General features: G+C 48.5%; 1 protein-coding gene across 1 annotated transcript in view; it reads right to left on the reverse strand.

The window, feature by feature from the left end:
- LOC132395186 (trichohyalin-like) overlaps window positions 1-17,780 on the reverse strand; it is a 252,206-nt gene that overhangs the window by 75,655 nt on the left and 158,771 nt on the right. Inside the window, 10 exon segments of the mRNA XM_059971479.1 lie at window positions 4-184; window positions 1,074-1,258; window positions 2,241-2,421; window positions 3,311-3,495; window positions 5,556-5,718; window positions 6,639-6,823; window positions 8,349-8,406; window positions 11,277-11,461; window positions 11,833-11,890; window positions 16,587-16,771. Of these exon segments, the coding sequence (XP_059827462.1) occupies window positions 4-184; window positions 1,074-1,258; window positions 2,241-2,421; window positions 3,311-3,495; window positions 5,556-5,718; window positions 6,639-6,823; window positions 8,349-8,406; window positions 11,277-11,461; window positions 11,833-11,890; window positions 16,587-16,771 (1,566 nt within the window).

Here is a 17,780-nt window from a genome sequence, read left to right on the forward strand (position 1 = left end):
TACCTCTTCAATTCTCCTTGCTGCCTTATCTCCTGCTGAGGCAGCCTCCGTGTCCTCGTGGGCCACTTCTCCATCTGCTGCCAGGCTCATGTCCTGCCCCTCGACCCTCGGTCCAGACTCCTCTCCTGGCGTGTGCGTTTTTCCGGGAACGGCTCGGCGTCGGATGGAACGAGTTCTCTGGAGCCTGCGGAGCGGAGGTGACAGAGGGAGAACAGGATAACTCAATGGCAGTGAGCGTACGATGACAAGGGATGATGGTGGCCATCAATTGGCTGGGAGGGTGATCACATGATCAGAGGGAGCTCCGCCCCCACGTGAGTATGGAGACAGTGTGATTCACCTGGAAGGATCACGAGGCCAGACACCGAGAGGAGACAGAAATCCAACACACCAGGAGTGGAGGTTATTCTGAGAAACACACAAGATGCTGGAGGAACTCAGCAGGTCAGGCAGAGCAGTAAACAGTCAACATTTGAAGTCCAGACCATTTTTAAGTCTGGAAAGGATGCGGGACGACACCAGAATAAAAGGGTAGGTGGAGGGCAAGGAATACAAGCTAGCAGGTGATGGGAGGGAGCAGATGAGGGGGAAGCTTGGAGGTGACAGGCGAAAGGTTGAAGAAGAAGCGATCTGATGAGAGAGGAGAATGAACCATGGGAGAAAGGGATGGAGGAGAGGTACCCAATGGAGGCAATGGGCAGTGAGAAGAGACAGGGTGGCAGGGGATCAGAATGGGGAATGGATAAAGAGCGATGGAAGGAGGGGGTAGAGTAACTGAATGTTAGAGAAATCGATGTTCACCCCAGCAGGTTGGAAGCTACCGAGATGGAATATGAGGTATTGCTCCTCCAACATGATAATTATGGCAGTAGAGGAGGACATGGACTATCGTGGCAAAATGGGATTGGGGAGTGAAATTAAAAAAGGGTTACTCAGTCAGTCAAGTGAGTGGATCAGAATGAATAGAATAGCGTGTCCATCAGTCCATGAGGTAAGGGTTTGGGACAGCAGGATTGGGAAAAACTGACATGTAAATATACCATGTGTCTCAACTCTTCCAAGGAATTCCTCACCCTTCCTTCTCCTCCCGGTGAGCTGCCTCCTCCTGGAGGGTGACCAGCCGATCCTGGGCCTCCTGGAGCTCCCGTTGGATCCCTTCCAGCCGCGTCTCCATCTCCTGATTGGTCACTTTGAGCCGCTGGTTCTCGGTGCTGGTCTCCTCCTGTTGACCGCGCAGGGACTCGATCTCTGCCTGGAGCTGGAGGGGAAGGAACACATGTTGAGAGGTAAATCAGACAAGAAAGTTACTTGTAACCACAGCACCATGTGCATCTCGCCTTCCCCATCAGACTCTGGCATTTTCTATAATCTCTGTCCCCCGTCCTCCTCTACTCTCCATTTTATTCCTCACCTATCCTGCGACTCCCTTCTCCCCCTCTCTCTCTTTCTGTTCTTGCAACACCTTGACCACGTTGATCATTTTCACTACAAAGGAATCTGTGGATATGCTGTTCTAATTCTGCTTTTCCTTGTTTAATTTATGTCAAATTGATGCTTTTCCAGTGAATGACGTGTTTCTGATGCTGCGTTTCAAAGTCACACCAGGACATCAGAAATCCTCGGCCTCGCTCCCTCTGCACGGTCCTGCAGCACTGTCTGTGCATGTCATGCTGCTGAATGTAAGGTTTCCACTGCACCTGATCTCACATGGACTCGTGCAGGCAGTGATAAGCTGGGCTTTAGCATCACGGAGCACCACATCACATAAACAGGCCCTTCAGCCATCTAGTTCATGCCCACATGATCTACTGCCTAGTCCCATCTACGCACACCCGGATGCTAATCCCTCCGTACCCCTCCCATCCCAGTACTTACTGTAAATGTTCCAATCAAACCCACAACCATCACTTCCAGTGGAAGCTCAGTCCTCACCCTCTCCACCCCCTGAGTGAAGAGATTCCTCCTCATCTCCTGAATATTCCAGCTTTCACCCTTAACCTATGACCTCTAGTTCTGCTCTCACCCAACCTGAGGGGCAAAAAGCTGATGTTCACGTTGGAGTTTCCCAACCGTTACTATCTTTCATCCAGTGGCCTTATTCTCAGTGGGGACTATTAGAGTATGGCTGAAACCCCATCTCTCTGATCTGTGATCTGATCACCGTATCTCACTGGGAACAACACCAGGGGTCCTTCCTGCTGCTCTAACCGAGGAAAGGTCTGGTTTCTGGGATCAGCTACCTCTTCAATTCTCCTTGCTGCCTTATCTCCTGCTGAGGCAGCCTCCGTGTCCTCGTGGGCCACTTCTCCATCTGCTGCCAGGCTCATGTCCTGCCCCTCGACCCTCGGTCCAGACTCCTCTCCTGGCGTGTGCGTTTTTCCGGGAACGGCTCGGCGTCGGATGGAACGAGTTCTCTGGAGCCTGCGGAGCGGAGGTGACAGAGGGAGAACAGGATAACTCAATGGCAGTGAGCGTACGATGACAAGGGATGATGGTGGCCATCAATTGGCTGGGAGGGTGATCACATGATCAGAGGGAGCTCCGCCCCCACGTGAGTATGGAGACAGTGTGATTCACCTGGAAGGATCACGAGGCCAGACACCGAGAGGAGACAGAAATCCAACACACCAGGAGTGGAGGTTATTCTGAGAAACACACAAGATGCTGGAGGAACTCAGCAGGTCAGGCAGAGCAGTAAACAGTCAACATTTGAAGTCCAGACCATTTTTAAGTCTGGAAAGGATGCGGGACGACACCAGAATAAAAGGGTAGGTGGAGGGCAAGGAATACAAGCTAGCAGGTGATGGGAGGGAGCAGATGAGGGGGAAGCTTGGAGGTGACAGGCGAAAGGTTGAAGAAGAAGCGATCTGATGAGAGAGGAGAATGAACCATGGGAGAAAGGGATGGAGGAGAGGTACCCAGTGGAGGCAATGGGCAGTGAGAAGAGACAGGGTGGCAGGGGATCAGAATGGGGAATGGATAAAGAGCGATGGAAGGAGGGGGTAGAGTAACTGAATGTTAGAGAAATCGATGTTCACCCCAGCAGGTTGGAAGCTACCGAGATGGAATATGAGGTATTGCTCCTCCAACATGATAATTATGGCAGTAGAGGAGGACATGGACTATCGTGGCAAAATGGGATTGGGGAGTGAAATTAAAAAAGGGTTACTCAGTCAGTCAAGTGAGTGGATCAGAAAGAATAGAATAGCGTGTCCATCAGTCCATGAGGTAAGGGTTTGGGACAGCAGGATTGGGAAAAACTGACATGTAAATATACCATGTGTCTCAACTCTTCCAAGGAATTCCTCACCCTTCCTTCTCCTCCCGGTGAGCTGCCTCCTCCTGGAGGGTGACCAGCCGATCCTGGGCCTCCTGGAGCTCCCGTTGGATCCCCTCCAGCCGCGTCTCCATCTCCTGATTGGTCACTTTGAGCCGCTGGTTCTCGGTGCTGGTCTCCTCCTGTTGACCGCGCAGGGACTCGATCTCTGCCTGGAACTGAAGGGGAGGGAACACACAATGACAATCATCTCCATCTGAAGCTGTAGGTCCAGGGAACACACATTAAAAAGGTAAATCAGAACAAAAAAGTTACTTGAAACCATCACAACATAGCACTGACCTTTCCCATTAAACTTCTCCTGATCTCTCTCTCTCTCTCTCTCTCTCTCTCTCTCTCACTCTCTCTCTTCTCCCCCTCCTCTCCATTTTATCCCTCTCCTGTCCTGTGGCTTCCTTCCCCACCCTCCCTCTCTTCCTTTCTATCTCCATTTTCCCCTCTTTTTCTGTTCTTGATCACTCTGAAGGTTATGAAGGTTAAGGAGATTTGTCTGGTCACTGAACACTCTAACAAACTTTTACAGGTCCTGTTGTAAATGCCCGAACTGGTCACATCACAGTCTGGAGCAACAATTCTAAAGTACAGGAATGTAAGAGGCTGCAGAGAGTAGTGAACTCAGCCCATAAGTCATGGGCACGTCCCTCTCCACCGTCGGTAGTATCTACAGGAGGGGCTGCCTCAGAGAGGCAACGTCCAACAGAGATCCTCCCCATTCGGGCCATGCCATCTTCTCACAGCTCCCATCAGGCAGGAGATAGAGACGCTGGAAGTCCCACATCACCAGGTTCAGGAGCAGTTAGTTAGTTCTTGAATCAATTGGCAAAACACTAACCACTATCTCAGTACAGCAAAAGACCATGACTGCTCTGTTCAGACTCACTCCAATAGACTGTCGATATTTTGTTCTAATTGTGCTCTTTCTTGTATGAGTGAGTGAATGAGGGCCTCCATCAGTCACAGTTGACCATGGATATCGCATCCTAGTTGTCTAGGTATGAAAGCCTGGGCAGTAATATTTGGAGAGAAAGCTGTTGCCCCTGTAGCACGTTTCATCTCTCTACACATCTGATGAACCCAAAGGCATGGCAGAGTCTAAAACTGTTTGGCACCAGCAACATCGCAGGAGCTGCCAGTCAGCATTGAACTCAATGTAGGACTGTTTAGTGACTCCAACACTGGATTATTCCCTCAGGGTTTAATCCCGAAGCCTTCCCCATGAGAGGGTATGGCCACGAGACAGCAGAGGTTTGAGATCAGAACTTTCCTTCTCCATTTGAGCTCCCAACTATGGTTGACAAGCCCCATCTGCCCAGAGCAACTGGGTTTAAGGCACCAGTAATCTGCCTTTGTCCCTTCTCCTGTCAGTAGAACAGTTCTGCCGGGCTTAGCAGCTAAACCACACGTGAAGGGTAGGAGTTGGACTCAGTTGTCAGAGGCTATTTGAGGTGCCCCCATTTAGGTGCATTTAATAGGTCGTGGGAGCTTGTCCCCATTACCACCCCTGGTTGTAACAGCCTTAAGGAACCTGTTTGACAATTTTATATAATTTATGTCTAATCGATGTTAATCTTGTGAATGTCGTGTCTCTGACGCTCTGAGTCTGTGATGCTACAGAAAGTAGGTTTCCCATTGCCTCTGAGCGCACAGGGACTTGTGTAGATGGTAATCAACTCAACTTTAGGTTAATGGAGTCAAAGACCAGTACATCACAGAAACAGGCCCTTCAGACCATCTAGTTCATGCCAACCTGATCTTCTACCACGTCCCATCTACACACCCCTAGATGGTATCTCTCATACCCCTCCCATCCACGTACCTATCCAAACTTCTCGTAAGTGTTCCAATCAAACCAGCATCCGACACTTCCTCTGGTCCACGCACTCACCACCCTCTGAGCGAGGCATTTACCCCTCATTTTCCTCCTAAACAATTCACTTTTCATCCCCAACCTACGACCCCTGGTTCTGTTCTCACTCAACCTAAGGGGCAAAAGGCTGAAGTTTAAGTTTGACTTTGAGTTCCCCAACACCGACTATCTTCAAGTCTACTGGCTGTGTCCTCAATGGAGACCTTTGGAGTATGGCTGAGACCCCACCTCTCTGATTTGTGATCCGATCACTGTGTCTCTGTGGGAACAACACCATAGATCCCAGTCCCCCCTGATGAGACCTTCCTGCTGCTCTAACCGAGGACAGGTTTGGCTCCTGGGATCAGCTACCTCTTCAATTCTCTCTGAGGCAGCTGTCTTTTCCTCACGGGCCACACCTCCCTCTGCTGCCAGGCTCATGTCCTGACCCTCGACCCTCGGTCCAGGCTCCTCTCCCAGTGTGTGCGTTTTTCCGGGAACGGCTCGGCGTCGGATGGAACGAGTTCTCTGGAGCCTGCGGAGCGAAGGTGACAGAGGGAGAACAGGATAACTCAATGGCAGTGAGCGTACGATGACAAGGGCTGTTGGTGGCCATCTGTTGGCTGGGAGGGTGTTCACATGATCAGAGGGAGCTCCACCCCCACATGAGCATGGAGACAGAGTGATTCACCTGGAAGGATCACGAGGCCAGACACCGAGAGGAGACAGAAATCCAACACAACAGGAGTGGAGGTTATTCTGAGAAACACACAAGATGCTGGAGGAACTCAACAGGTCAGGCAGAGCAGTAAACAGTCAACATTTGAAGTCAAGTCTGCTTTCAGGCCTGGAACGGAAGGGGGTAGGCAGCAGAATGAAAAGATGGGTGGAGAGAAGAAGCTAGAAGGTGATAGGAGAGAGCAGATGAGGGGGAAGACATGATGAAGGGAGAAGCTGGGAGCTGACAGGTGAAAAGGCAAAAGGTTGAAGAAGAGGCAGTCTGATAGGAGAGGAGAATGGACCATGGGAGAAAGGGACGGAGGAGAGGCAACGACCGAGGGGATGGGCAGTGAGGAGAAGAGATGGAGTGAGAGGTGAACCGTGATGAGGAATGGAAAAAAGACAGAAGGAAGAGGTTGGAAGAAACTACCAGCACTTGGAGAAATAGATGTTCACACCACCAGGTTGGATGCTACCCAGGTGGGATGTGAGGTGTTGCTTCTCAACTTGATAATGGCCTTGTTATGGCAGAAGAGGAGTCATGGACTAACATGTTGAAATGGGAATGGGAAGTGAAATTAAAATGGGATTATTCAGTTGTTCAAAGGAGTGGATCAGAAAACAGTGAATAACATGTCCATCAATCCCTAAGGGAGAAGAGTGGGAATAGCAGGATTGGGAAAAACTGACATGAAAATGTATGATGTGACTCCACTCTTCTGAGGAATTCCTCACCCTTCCTTCTCCTCCCGGTGAGCTGCCTCCTCCTGGAGGGTGACCAGCCGATCCTGGGCCTCCTGAAGCTCCCGTTGGATCCCCTCCAGCCGCGTCTCCATCTCCTGATTGGTCACTTTGAGCTGCTGGTTCTCAGTGCTGGTCTCCTCCTGTTGACCGCGCAGGGACTCGATCTCCGCCTGGAGCTGGAGGGGGAGGGAACAGACAGAGGGATCACTCCTATCAGTATGTCCTCTGAAAGTCCTCCAATCAGGACCTCAGCTTCATCTATTCAACATCCTCTCTCCTTATCTGTTTTTCTGTCACTCTTTTCAGAACTGTTTTACACTCTGATCGGCTCTCCTGTCAGTCCTTTCCTTCTCCAACTCTCTCAATTCATCCATTCTGCCCTCATTCTCTCTGACTCACTCTCTCTGTTCGGCTGTTTCCCTCTCTTCTGCCCCTGGGCAAACTGTGCCCGTATAAAAGGAAAAGCAAATAATAACAAACAAACAAATAAATAAGTAACTGATATTGGCCACATGGGTTGTAAAGAAAGTGAGTCGGTGGGTTGTGGGTACCTATTCCCTTCGGTTGAAGAGCCGGATGTTTGGGGCGGGGGGGAGGAATCTGTTCCTGAACCTGCTGGTGTGGGGCCGCTGTTCCCTCGGAGCTGTGCGGGTGAAATGCCCCCCTGAACAAAGCCTTTGTCGCCATGCATCCAGAATGTCCTTTTCTGTAATGTTCATATAATCTCGAAAACTATTCTCGTGAAATTGTTTGTGTTGCGTTGTTTCGTTTTTTTGTTTTTTTCCCTTTCCCCGTGGGTGTGTCGGGGGGGGGAGGGGTGTTGCTCTTACATTCGTTTTAATTGGGTTCTTTCAGGTTCCTTGATTTGCGACTGTCTGTAAGCAAACAAATCTCAAGTTTCTATGATTTGTACATTCTTTAATAATAAAGCACTTTGAATCTTGTGAATCACCCTGTAATTATTTAATGTGTCAATGAATGTAATCCATTAATTTCTAAATGATAAGCATACCACAACCTTTACATTGAAACATTTTAGAGCTTCAGTCTATTTACATCGTCAGTGCTTTGAGGTTACAATACATTTACAAATTGTAACAATAAACACAGAATGGAATTTGGTATCTGATTGTTAATTAACCCCGCGCTCGCTGAATGCAAATGCCAATGTTGCGCAAGTTCAAAAAATTATGAAATATGAATGATTTCATTTGTTGTGCTTTCTTTCATTTAACTCTTCAAGGATTTGATTGTTCACTTTTTATTATTCTAAGTGTCAATAGAGTGCATAATACAAAAAAAATTGAAGAGCCACACAGTTTTCAGGCCATGTGAGAATTTCCCATTCGGAGCAGTGGCTGGTCCACACAGCAGTGGAAATTCCGAGAGGGAATGTTATGTGCGGGATGCAAACATCTTCACCTCCGCCACCATTTTTCTGAATGGTCAATGACCCCATGAACACTACCTCATGCTTTAATCTCTTTTCACACTACTTACTAGACTGTACATGTTTCCTGTCATAACTAAAAGTATTGCACTGCCGGGCTGCAACTAAACAACAAATCTCATGAAATATGTCAGTGATAATGAACCTGATCGACTGCACCCCAGACAGAACCGAGAGTTCAACCTCAGACATACACAGCAGTCACAGGATCAGCTCACCCATCTCCCCCCACCGTGAACATCCGATATTACCTGCTGAACAACAGCATCAGCTTTTGCATGCTCCGTGTCCGGCGATAGATTACTCTCCCTGGAATGAGAACAGAAGAGAGACGAAGGAAAAAAGCGGACTTGATAAAGGGGAACAATTTGATGAGAGGTATAGATCACGTGGACGCCAGAGACATGACCCCAGGAAGGCACGAACTAATATCAGGGGCAAGATTCAAAGACATTTGCAGGAAAGTATAGAGGTGATGTCAGAGGTATTTTTGTTATACAGGGAGGAGTGGGTGTGTGGAACGTCGTTTGTTTTTACACAGGGAGTTGTGGTTGTGTGGGACAGGGTTTGTTTTTACACAGGGAGTGGTGGGTGTGTGGAACGGGGTTTGTTTTTACACAGAGAGTGATGGGTGTATGGAACGAGGTTCGTTTTTACACAGAGAGTGATGGGTGTGTGGAATGGGGTTTGTTTTTACACAGGGAGTGGTGGGTGTGTGGAACGGGGTTTGTTTTTACACAGAGAGTGGTGGGTGTGTGGAACGGGGTTTGTTTTTACACAGGGAGTTGTGGTTGTGTGGAACGGGGTTTGTTTTTACACAGAGAGTGATGGGTGTGTGGAACGAGGTTCGTTTTTACACAGAGAGTGATGGGTGTGTGGAACGGGGTTCGTTTTTACACAGAGAGTGATGGGTGTGTGGAACGGGGTTCGTTTTTACACAGAGAGTGATGGGTGTGTGGAACGGGGTTCGTTTTTACACAGAGAGTGATGGGTGTGTGGAACGGGGTTCGTTTTTACACAGAGAGTGATGGGTGTGTGGAACGGGGTTTGTTTTTACAGAGAGAGTGATGGGTGTGTGGAACGGGGTTTGATTTTACACAGAGAGTGATGGGTGTGTGGAACGGGGTTCGTTTTTACACAGAGAATGATGGGTGTGTGGAACGGGGTTTGTGTTTACACAGAGAGTGGTGGGTGTGTGGAATGAGGTTTGTTTTTACACAGAGAGTTGTGGGTGTGTGGAACGGGGTTTGTTTTTACACAGAGAGTGATGGGTGTGTGGAACGGGGTTTGTTTTTACACAGGGAGTGGTGGGTGTGTGGAACGGGGTTTGTTTTTACACAGGGAGTGGTGGGTGTGTGGAACGGGGTTCGTTTTTACACAGAGAGTGATGGGTGTGTGGAACGGGGTTTGTTTTTACACAGAGAGTGATGGGTGTGTGGAACGGGGTTTGATTTTACACAGGGAGTGGTGGGTGTGTGGAACGGGGTTTGTTTTTACACAGAGAGTGGTGTGTGTGTGGAACGGGGTTTGTTTTTACACAGAGAGTGGTGGGTGTGTGGAACGGGGTTTGTTTTTACACAGGGAGTGGTGTGTGTGTGGAACGGGGTTTGTTTTTACACAGGGAGTGGTGAGTGTGTGGAACGGGGTTTGTTTTTACACAGGGAGTGGTGTGTGTGTGGAACGGGGTTTGTTTTTACACAGGGAGTGGTGAGTGTGTGGAACGGGGTTTGTTTTTACACAGGGAGTGGTGTGTGTGTGGAACGGGGTTGGTTTTTACACAGGGAGTGGTGGGTGTGTGGAACGGGATTTGTTTTTACACAGAGAGTGGTGGGTGTGTGGAACTTCGTTTGTTTTTACACAGTGAGTGGTGGGTGTGTGGAACGGGGTTTTTTTTTATACAGAGAGTGATGGGTGTGTGGAACGGGGTTTGTTTTTACACAGGGAGTGGTGGGTGTGTGGAATGGGGTTTGATTTTACACAGGGAGTGATGGGTGTGTGGAACGGGGTTTTTTTTTATACAGAGAGTGATGGGTGTGTGGAACGGGGTTTGTTTTTACACAGAGAGTGGTGGGTGTGTGGAACGGGGTTTGTTTTTACACAGAGAGTGATGGGTGTGTGGAATGGGGTTTGTTTTTACACAGAGAGTGGAGGGTGTGTGAAACGGGGTTTGTTTTTACACAGGGAGTGGTGAGTGTGTGGAACGGGGTTTGTTTTTACACAGGGAGTGGTGGGTGTGTGGAACGGGGTTTGTTTTTACACAGGGAGTGGTGGGTGTGTGGAACGGGGTTGGTTTTTACACAGAGAGTGGTGGGTGTGTGAAAAGGGGTTTGTGTGTGTGTGTGTGTGTGTGTGTGTGTGTGTGTGCGTGGCAGTGTCTGTGTATTGAATGTGTGTCAGTGTGTGTGTTTGCATGTCTGTGTGTCTATGGAGTGTGTGTGTGTCTATCTGTCTGTCTGTATATAGAGTGTTTGTGTGTGTGTGTGTCTCTGTGTATAGATTCTGTAGATTCTGTGTGTGTGGCTGTGTGTGTCTCTGTGTGTGAGTGGCTGTCTGTGTCTGTGTATAGAGTGTGTGTGTGTCTGTGTGTGTCGGTGTGTGTGTGTGTCTGTCGGTCTGTGTATAGAGTGGGTGTGTGTGTGTGTCTCTGTGTGTGCATGTGTGTGTGAGTGTGTGTGTGTGTATGTGTGAGTGTCTCTCTGTGTCTGTGTATAGTGTGTGTGTGGGCTCGTGTCTGAGTATAGAGTGTGAGTGTGTGTATAGATTGTGTGTGGCTGTGTCTGCGTATAGAGTTTGTGTGTTTGTGTGTGTGTGTCTGTGTATAGATTGTGTGTGTGTGGTGCTGTGTCTGTGTATAGAGTGTGTGTCACTGTGTGTGTGTCTATAGAGTGTGTGTGTGTACAGTCTGTGGATCTTACACAGTGGGGGCACACACAGTTCCGTGGCTCTCTGCACAGTGTTCAGCCTGTATGCAACACACCAGGTACCATGGTGACTGTGCTCAGTGTGTGGTGTGTATGGACTATGTACAGCAGATGAGGGGTGTGTACAGGGTATTTAACAGTGTTAAGTCTGTATACACACTGTGCTATATGCGTGTGCCATGTACAGCAGAGTGTATACACTGTGTGATGGTGTGTACAGTGTATCTGCACACTGAGGAGTTTGCGGGGGTCCCTCACCTCTCTTTCTCCTCCCGGTGAGCTGCCTCCTCCTGGAGGGTGACCAGCCGATCCTGGGCCTCCTGGAGCTCCCGTTGGATCCCCTCCAGCCGCGTCTCCATCTCCTGATTGGTCACTTTGAGCCGTTGGTTCTCGGTGCTGGTCTCCTCCTGTTGACCGCGCAGGGACTCGATCTCTGCCTGGAGCTGGAGGGGGAGGGAACACACAGAGCTTCAATCTATGAACAACAATGATCCTTTGGAGGATAATTTCATATCAAGTTCAAAGTTCACTGTTCAAGATAAATGGATTATCAAAGTCCATACGTGTTACCATATATATCCTTGAGATTCATTTTTTTGTGGGCATTCACAATCAATATAAAGAATATGTCTTGTTATAATTTGTATTTTTATGTATTGCACTGACAGACAACAACAAACCTCATGAAATATGTCAGTGATAATGAACCTGATCGACTGCACCCCAGACAGAACCGAGAGTTCAACCTCAGACACACACAGCAGTCACGGGATCAGCTCACCCATCTCCCCCCACCGTGAACATCCGATATTACCTGCAGAACAACAGCATCAGCTTTTGCACGCTCCGTGTCCGGCGATAGATTACTCTCCCTGGAATGAGAACAGAAGAGAGACGAAGGATAAAAGCGGACTTGATAAAGGGGAACAACTTGATGAGAGGTATAGATCACGTGGACAGACAGAGACATGACCCCAGGAAGGCACGAACTAATATCAGGGGCAAGATTCAAAGACATTTGCAGGAAAGTATAGAGGTGATGTCAGAGGTATTTTTGTTATACAGGGAGGAGTGGGTGTGTGGAACGTCGTTTGTTTTTACACAGGGAGTTGTGGGTGTGTGGAACGGGATTTGTTTTTACACAGAGAGTGGTGAGTGTGTGGAACGTCGTTTGTCTTTACACAGAGAGTGGTGGGTGTGTGGAACGGGGTTTGTTTTTACACAGGGAGTGGTGAGTGTGTGGAACGGGGTTTGTTTTTACACAGAGAGTGGTGGGTGTGTGGAACGGGGTTTGTTTTTACACAGGGAGTGGTGGGTGTGTGGAACGGGGTTCGTTTTTACACAGAGAGTGGTGGGTGTGTGGAACGGGGTTTGTTTTTACACAGGGAGTGGTGGGTGTGTGGAACGGGGTTCGTTTTTACACAGAGAGTGGTGGGTGTGTGGAACGGGGTTTGTTTTTACACAGAGAGTGGTGGGTGTGTGGAACGGGGTTCGTTTTTACACAGAGAGTGGTGGGTGTGTGGAACGGGGTTCGTTTTTACACAGAGAGTGGTGGGTGTGTGGAATGAGGTTTGTTTTTACACAGGGAGTGGTGGGTGTGTGGAATGAGGTTTGTTTTTACACAGAGAGTGGTGAGTGTGTGGAACGGGGTTTGTTTTTACACAGAGAGTGGTGGGTGTGTGGAACGGGGTTTGTTTTTACACAGAGAGTGGTGGGTGTGTGGAACGGGGTTTGTTTTTACACAGTGAGTTGTGGGTGTGTGGAACGGGGTTTGTTTTTACACAGGGAGTGGAGGGTGTGTGGAACGGGGTTTGTTTTTACACAGAGAGTGGTGGGTGTGTGGAACGGGGTTTGTTTTTACACAGGAAGTGGTGGGTGTGTGGAACGGGGTTTGTTTTTACACAGAGAGTGATGGGTGTGTGGAACGGGGTTTGTTTTTACACAGAGAGTGGTGGGTGTGTGGAACGGGGTTTGTTTTTACACAGAGAGTGATGGGTGTGTGGAACGGGGTTTGTTTTTACACAGAGAGTGGTGGGTGTGTGGAACGGGGTTTGTTTTTACACAGGGAGTGGTGGGTGTGTGGAACGGGGTTTGTTTTTACACAAGGAGTGGTGGTTGTGTGGAATGGGGTTTGTTTTTACACAGAGAGTGATGGGTGTGTGGAACGGGGTTTGTTTTTACACAGTGAGTGGTGAGTGTGTGGAACGGGGTTTGTTTTTACACAGAGAGTGATGGGTGTGTGGAACGGGGTTTGTTTTTACACAGGGAGTGGTGGGTGTGTGGAACGGGGTTTGTTTTTACACAGAGAGTGGTGGGTGTGTGGAACGGGGTTTGTTTTTACACAGGGAGTGGTGGGTGTGTGGAACGGGGTTTGTTTTTACACAGAGAGTGGTGGGTGTGTGGAACGGGGTTTGTTTTTACACAGAGAGTGATGGGTGTGTGGAACGGGGTTTGTTTTTATACAGAGAGTGATGGGTGTGTGGAACGGGGTTTGTTTTTACTCAGAGAGTGGTGAGTGTGTGGAACGGGGTTTGTTTTTACACAAGGAGTGGTGGGTGTGTGGAACGGGGTTTGTTTTTACACAGAGAGTGGTGGGTGTGTGGAACGGGGTTTGTTTTTACACAGGGAGTGGTGGGTGTGTGGAACGGGGTTTGTTTTTACACAAGGAGTGGTGGGTGTGTGGAACGGGGTTTGTTTTTACACAGAGAGTGGTGGGTGTGTGGAACGGGGTTTGTTTTTACACAGGGAGTGGTGGGTGTGTGGAACGGGGTTTGTTTTTACACAGGGAGTGGTGGGTGTGTGGAACGGGGTTTGTTTTTACACAGGGATTGGTGGGTTGGAATTATGCGGGCAGTGGGCTAATTAGCCCCCTTGTGATTTTTGATCTCGCCCCTTGAGATTCAGTCTCACGTGACCCTGCCACTTTGATCTGGCCCACGCTTTCATTAACCAGATCCAACACTTGCCTTTGTTGAATCTTGTTCCCCTTGATATAGGATATCCAGTTTGTGGGGGTTTAGCAAGGTTTAATAGGGGTGTGTTTAGGGTTTGTAGGGCTGAAGCCAGGGTTGATCGGGAAGTGCCTAGGGTTTGTGGGGGTGTGTGCCCCCTTTAGACCTTAGGATTAGGTTTGAGTGTTGGGCTGGTGGATGTGTGTATAAATATATTTATATATATATATATATCGGGTTTGTGGGGTTTAGAAAGTTTTAATCGGGGTGTGCTTAGGGTTTGTGGGGCTGAAGCCAGGGTTGATCGGGAAGTGCCTAGGGTTTGTGGGGGTGTGTGCCCCCTTTGGACCTTAGGATTAGGTTTGAATGTAGGGTCGGTGTATGTTTATGTTTGGTTGGGAGGGTTTAGGCTGCAGAGTTTGGGATATGAGCTGCTATGCCGTTTCGGCTTGTACGGGGAAGTCAGGTTAATCTGGTCAATGCCTTTCATTATCGTGTCCTGGGACACATCGTCAGTAATGCACTCTCGGATTGTCAAGTGTTTCGAGCCTTTACATTAGAAACCCTCCCCGAGACGGCTCCGCCAAGGTGATCAAGCTTGGCGTGTGTATTACCCCTGGACCAGATAATGAAAGGCATGTAATTGTGCGGGTCATGCTACTTCTAAGTGTTTAAGGGTTTAATTCCAGGGCAGCCTAGCTCTTTAGGCCTCGTTCAGGCCATGCGGGGAATAAGTCTGCAGTGTTTCAATCCATCTCCTCTCTGCTCTTTTTCTTTGGGCATTTGTCCAGTTTATGTTAGTTTCCAGGCCTAATATTTTTAAGAAGTACCCCCCATGTTCCTGGAAGTGTCTGCTAACCGCATTAGGGTTTGTTTTTACACAGGTTGTGATGGGTGGTGAGTGATGGTTAGCATTTAGCATGTAACAAGAGCTGTATAACTGATCTCCTTCTAACCCAGGCCACGAACTTATCAATCACCCTGCTCTGGACCACCTGGTGGTACAGGGCGTTCTCGTTACATACAGGTGCAGTTCAACTCTTTGAGTGAAAACGCAGAAAGTTTGAAGTTAATAACTCATCTCCTACCTTGGGCCACAAACTTATCAATCACCCCTGCCGTGGACCACTTCCACAAAGAAGGGATCCGTATGCCCCACGACCACTGGACTAAGTGTGTACATGTGGGGGGGGGGCTATGTTGAAGATTACATGTGCCAGGATTTCTAAAATTGAATCCTTCTACCTTAGGCCATGAACTTATCAATCACCTCTCTTACTTTGTGTCTTCATGGCAAATCCCCCCTGTTCCCTACTGTGTTATTGGAAACTCTGATCTTCAAGTCCTTTCTTGCCTGGACAGATTACACATGATCTGTTAAACCCTTACCTTGCCACAAGAACAAAGCAGAAGACAGCAGGTGTGTCGTGTGTCCCGTGGACAGAGATGCATATATAGCATATGGAAGCTGTGCAGGGGACAACAGGGCAAGTGTAGAATGAGCAAGAGGCGGGAGTAATGTGTGGGATCTTCACAATTGCAGTGTGTTTGCAGGGGATGTGTACACAGTGTGCGTCTCAGTTGAGCACAGTGCATTTATACACTGTACAGTGACTTTCTGCAGTGTGAAGGATGCAGCAGTATGTACAGTGTGTGTGTGTGGGTGTGTCTGTGTGTGTGTGTGTGTGTGTGTGTGAGTGTCTGTCTGCGTCTGTGTATAGAGTGTGTGTGTGTGTGTGTGTGTGTGTGTATGTGTGAGTGTGTATATGTGTGTGCATGTGTGAGTGTCTGTCTGTGTCTGTGTATAGAGTGGGTGTGTGTGTGTGTGTCTGTGTGAGTGTGTATGTGTGTGTCTTTGTGTGTGTATGTGTGAGTGTCTGTCTGTGTCTGTGTATAGAGTGTGTGTGTCTGTGTGAGTTTGTATGTGTGTGTCTTTGTGTGTGTATGTGTGAGTATCTGTCTGTGTCTGTGTGAGTGTGTGTGAGTGTCTGTCTGTGTCTGTTTATAGAGTGTGTGTGTGTGCGTGTGTGTGTGTGTGTGTCTGTGTGAGTGTGCATGTGTGTGTCTTTGTGTGTGTATGTGTGTGTATGTGTGAGTGTCTGTCTGTGTCTGTGTATACAGAGAGTGTGTGTGTGTGGTTGCATGTGTGTGTGTCTATAGAGTGTGTGTGTGTGCATGTGTATAGAGTGTGTGTGTGTCTGTGTCTGTGTATAGAGTGTATGTCAGTGTGTGTGTCTGTGTATAGAGTGTGTGTGTGTCTGTGTCTGTGCATAGAGTGTGTGTCAGTGTGTGTGTGGTTGCATGTGTGTGTGTCTATAGAGTGTGTGTGTGTACAGTCTGTGGATCTTACACAGTGGGGGCACACACAGTTCCGTGGCTCTCTGCACAGTGTTCAGCCTGTATGCAACACACCAGGTACCATGGTGACTGTGCTCAGTGTGTGGTGTGTATGGACTATGTACAGCAGATGAGGGGTGTGTACAGGGTATTTAACAGTGTTAAGTCTGTATACACACTGTGCTGCTATATGCGTGTGGTATGTACAGCAGTGTGTATACACTGTGTGATGGTGTGTACAGTGTATCTGCACACTGAGGAGTTTGCGGGGGTCCCTCACCTCTCTTTCTCCTCCCGGTGAGCAGCCTCCTCCTGGAGGGTGACCAGCCGATCCTGGGCCTCCTGGAGCTCCCGTTGGATCCCCTCCAGCCGCGTCTCCATCTCCTGATTGGTTACTTTGAGCCGCTGGTTCTCGGTGCTGGTCTCCTCCTGTTGACCGCGCAGGGACTCGATCTCTGCCTGGAGCTGGAGTGGGAGAGAGAACACAATGACAATCATCTCTGCCTGTAACTGCAGGTACAGGAACACACAATGACAATCATCTCTGCCTGTTACTGCAGGTACAGGAACACACAATGACAATCATCTCTGCCTGTAACTGCAGGTCCAGGAACACAGAATGACAATTATCTCTGCCTGTAACTGCAGGTAGAGGAACAAACAATGACAATAATCTCTGCCTGTAATGGCAGGTCCAGGAACACACAATGACAATAATCTCTGCCTGTAAATGCAGGTCCAGGAACACAAAATGACAATCATCTCTGCCTGTAACTGCAGGTACAGGAACACACAATGACAATCATCTCTGCCTGTAACTGCAGGTACAGGAACACAGAATGACAATTATCTCTGCCTGTAACTGCAGGTACAGGAACACACAATGACAATTATCTCTGCTTGTATCTGCAGGTCCAGGAACACAGAATGACAAATATCTTCATCTAGAGCTGCAGGTTCAGGAAACACACATCAAAAGATAAATCAGTACAAGAACGTTACCTAAACCTACCAGCACTACTTGCCACTCGCCTTCCAAATTGATCTCTCTCTCCTCCCCCTCCTCTCCATTTTATCCCTCTCCTATCCTGTGACTTCCTTCCCCACCTCCCCCCTCTTCCTTTCTATCTCCATTTTTCCCTCTCCTTCTGTCCTTGATCACTATGAAGGTTATGAAGTTTAAGGATATTTGTCTGGTAACTGAACACACTAACAAATTTGACTGATCCCATCACAGTCTGGAGCAACAATACTAACATACACAAATGTAAGAAGCTGTTGTTCTAATTGTGCTCTTTTTTATATGATTTTGTATAATTTATGTCTAATCGATGTAAATCTTGTGAATGTCGTGTCTCTGACGCTCTGAGTCTGTGATGCTACAGAAGGTAGGTTTCCCATTGCCTCTGAGCGCACAGGGACTTGTGTAGATGGTAATCAACTCAACTCTAGGTTAATGGAGTCAAAGACCAGT

The sequence above is a fragment of the Hypanus sabinus genome, chromosome 6, assembly GCF_030144855.1.
Source record: "Hypanus sabinus isolate sHypSab1 chromosome 6, sHypSab1.hap1, whole genome shotgun sequence".
Taxonomy (NCBI): domain Eukaryota; kingdom Metazoa; phylum Chordata; class Chondrichthyes; order Myliobatiformes; family Dasyatidae; genus Hypanus; species Hypanus sabinus.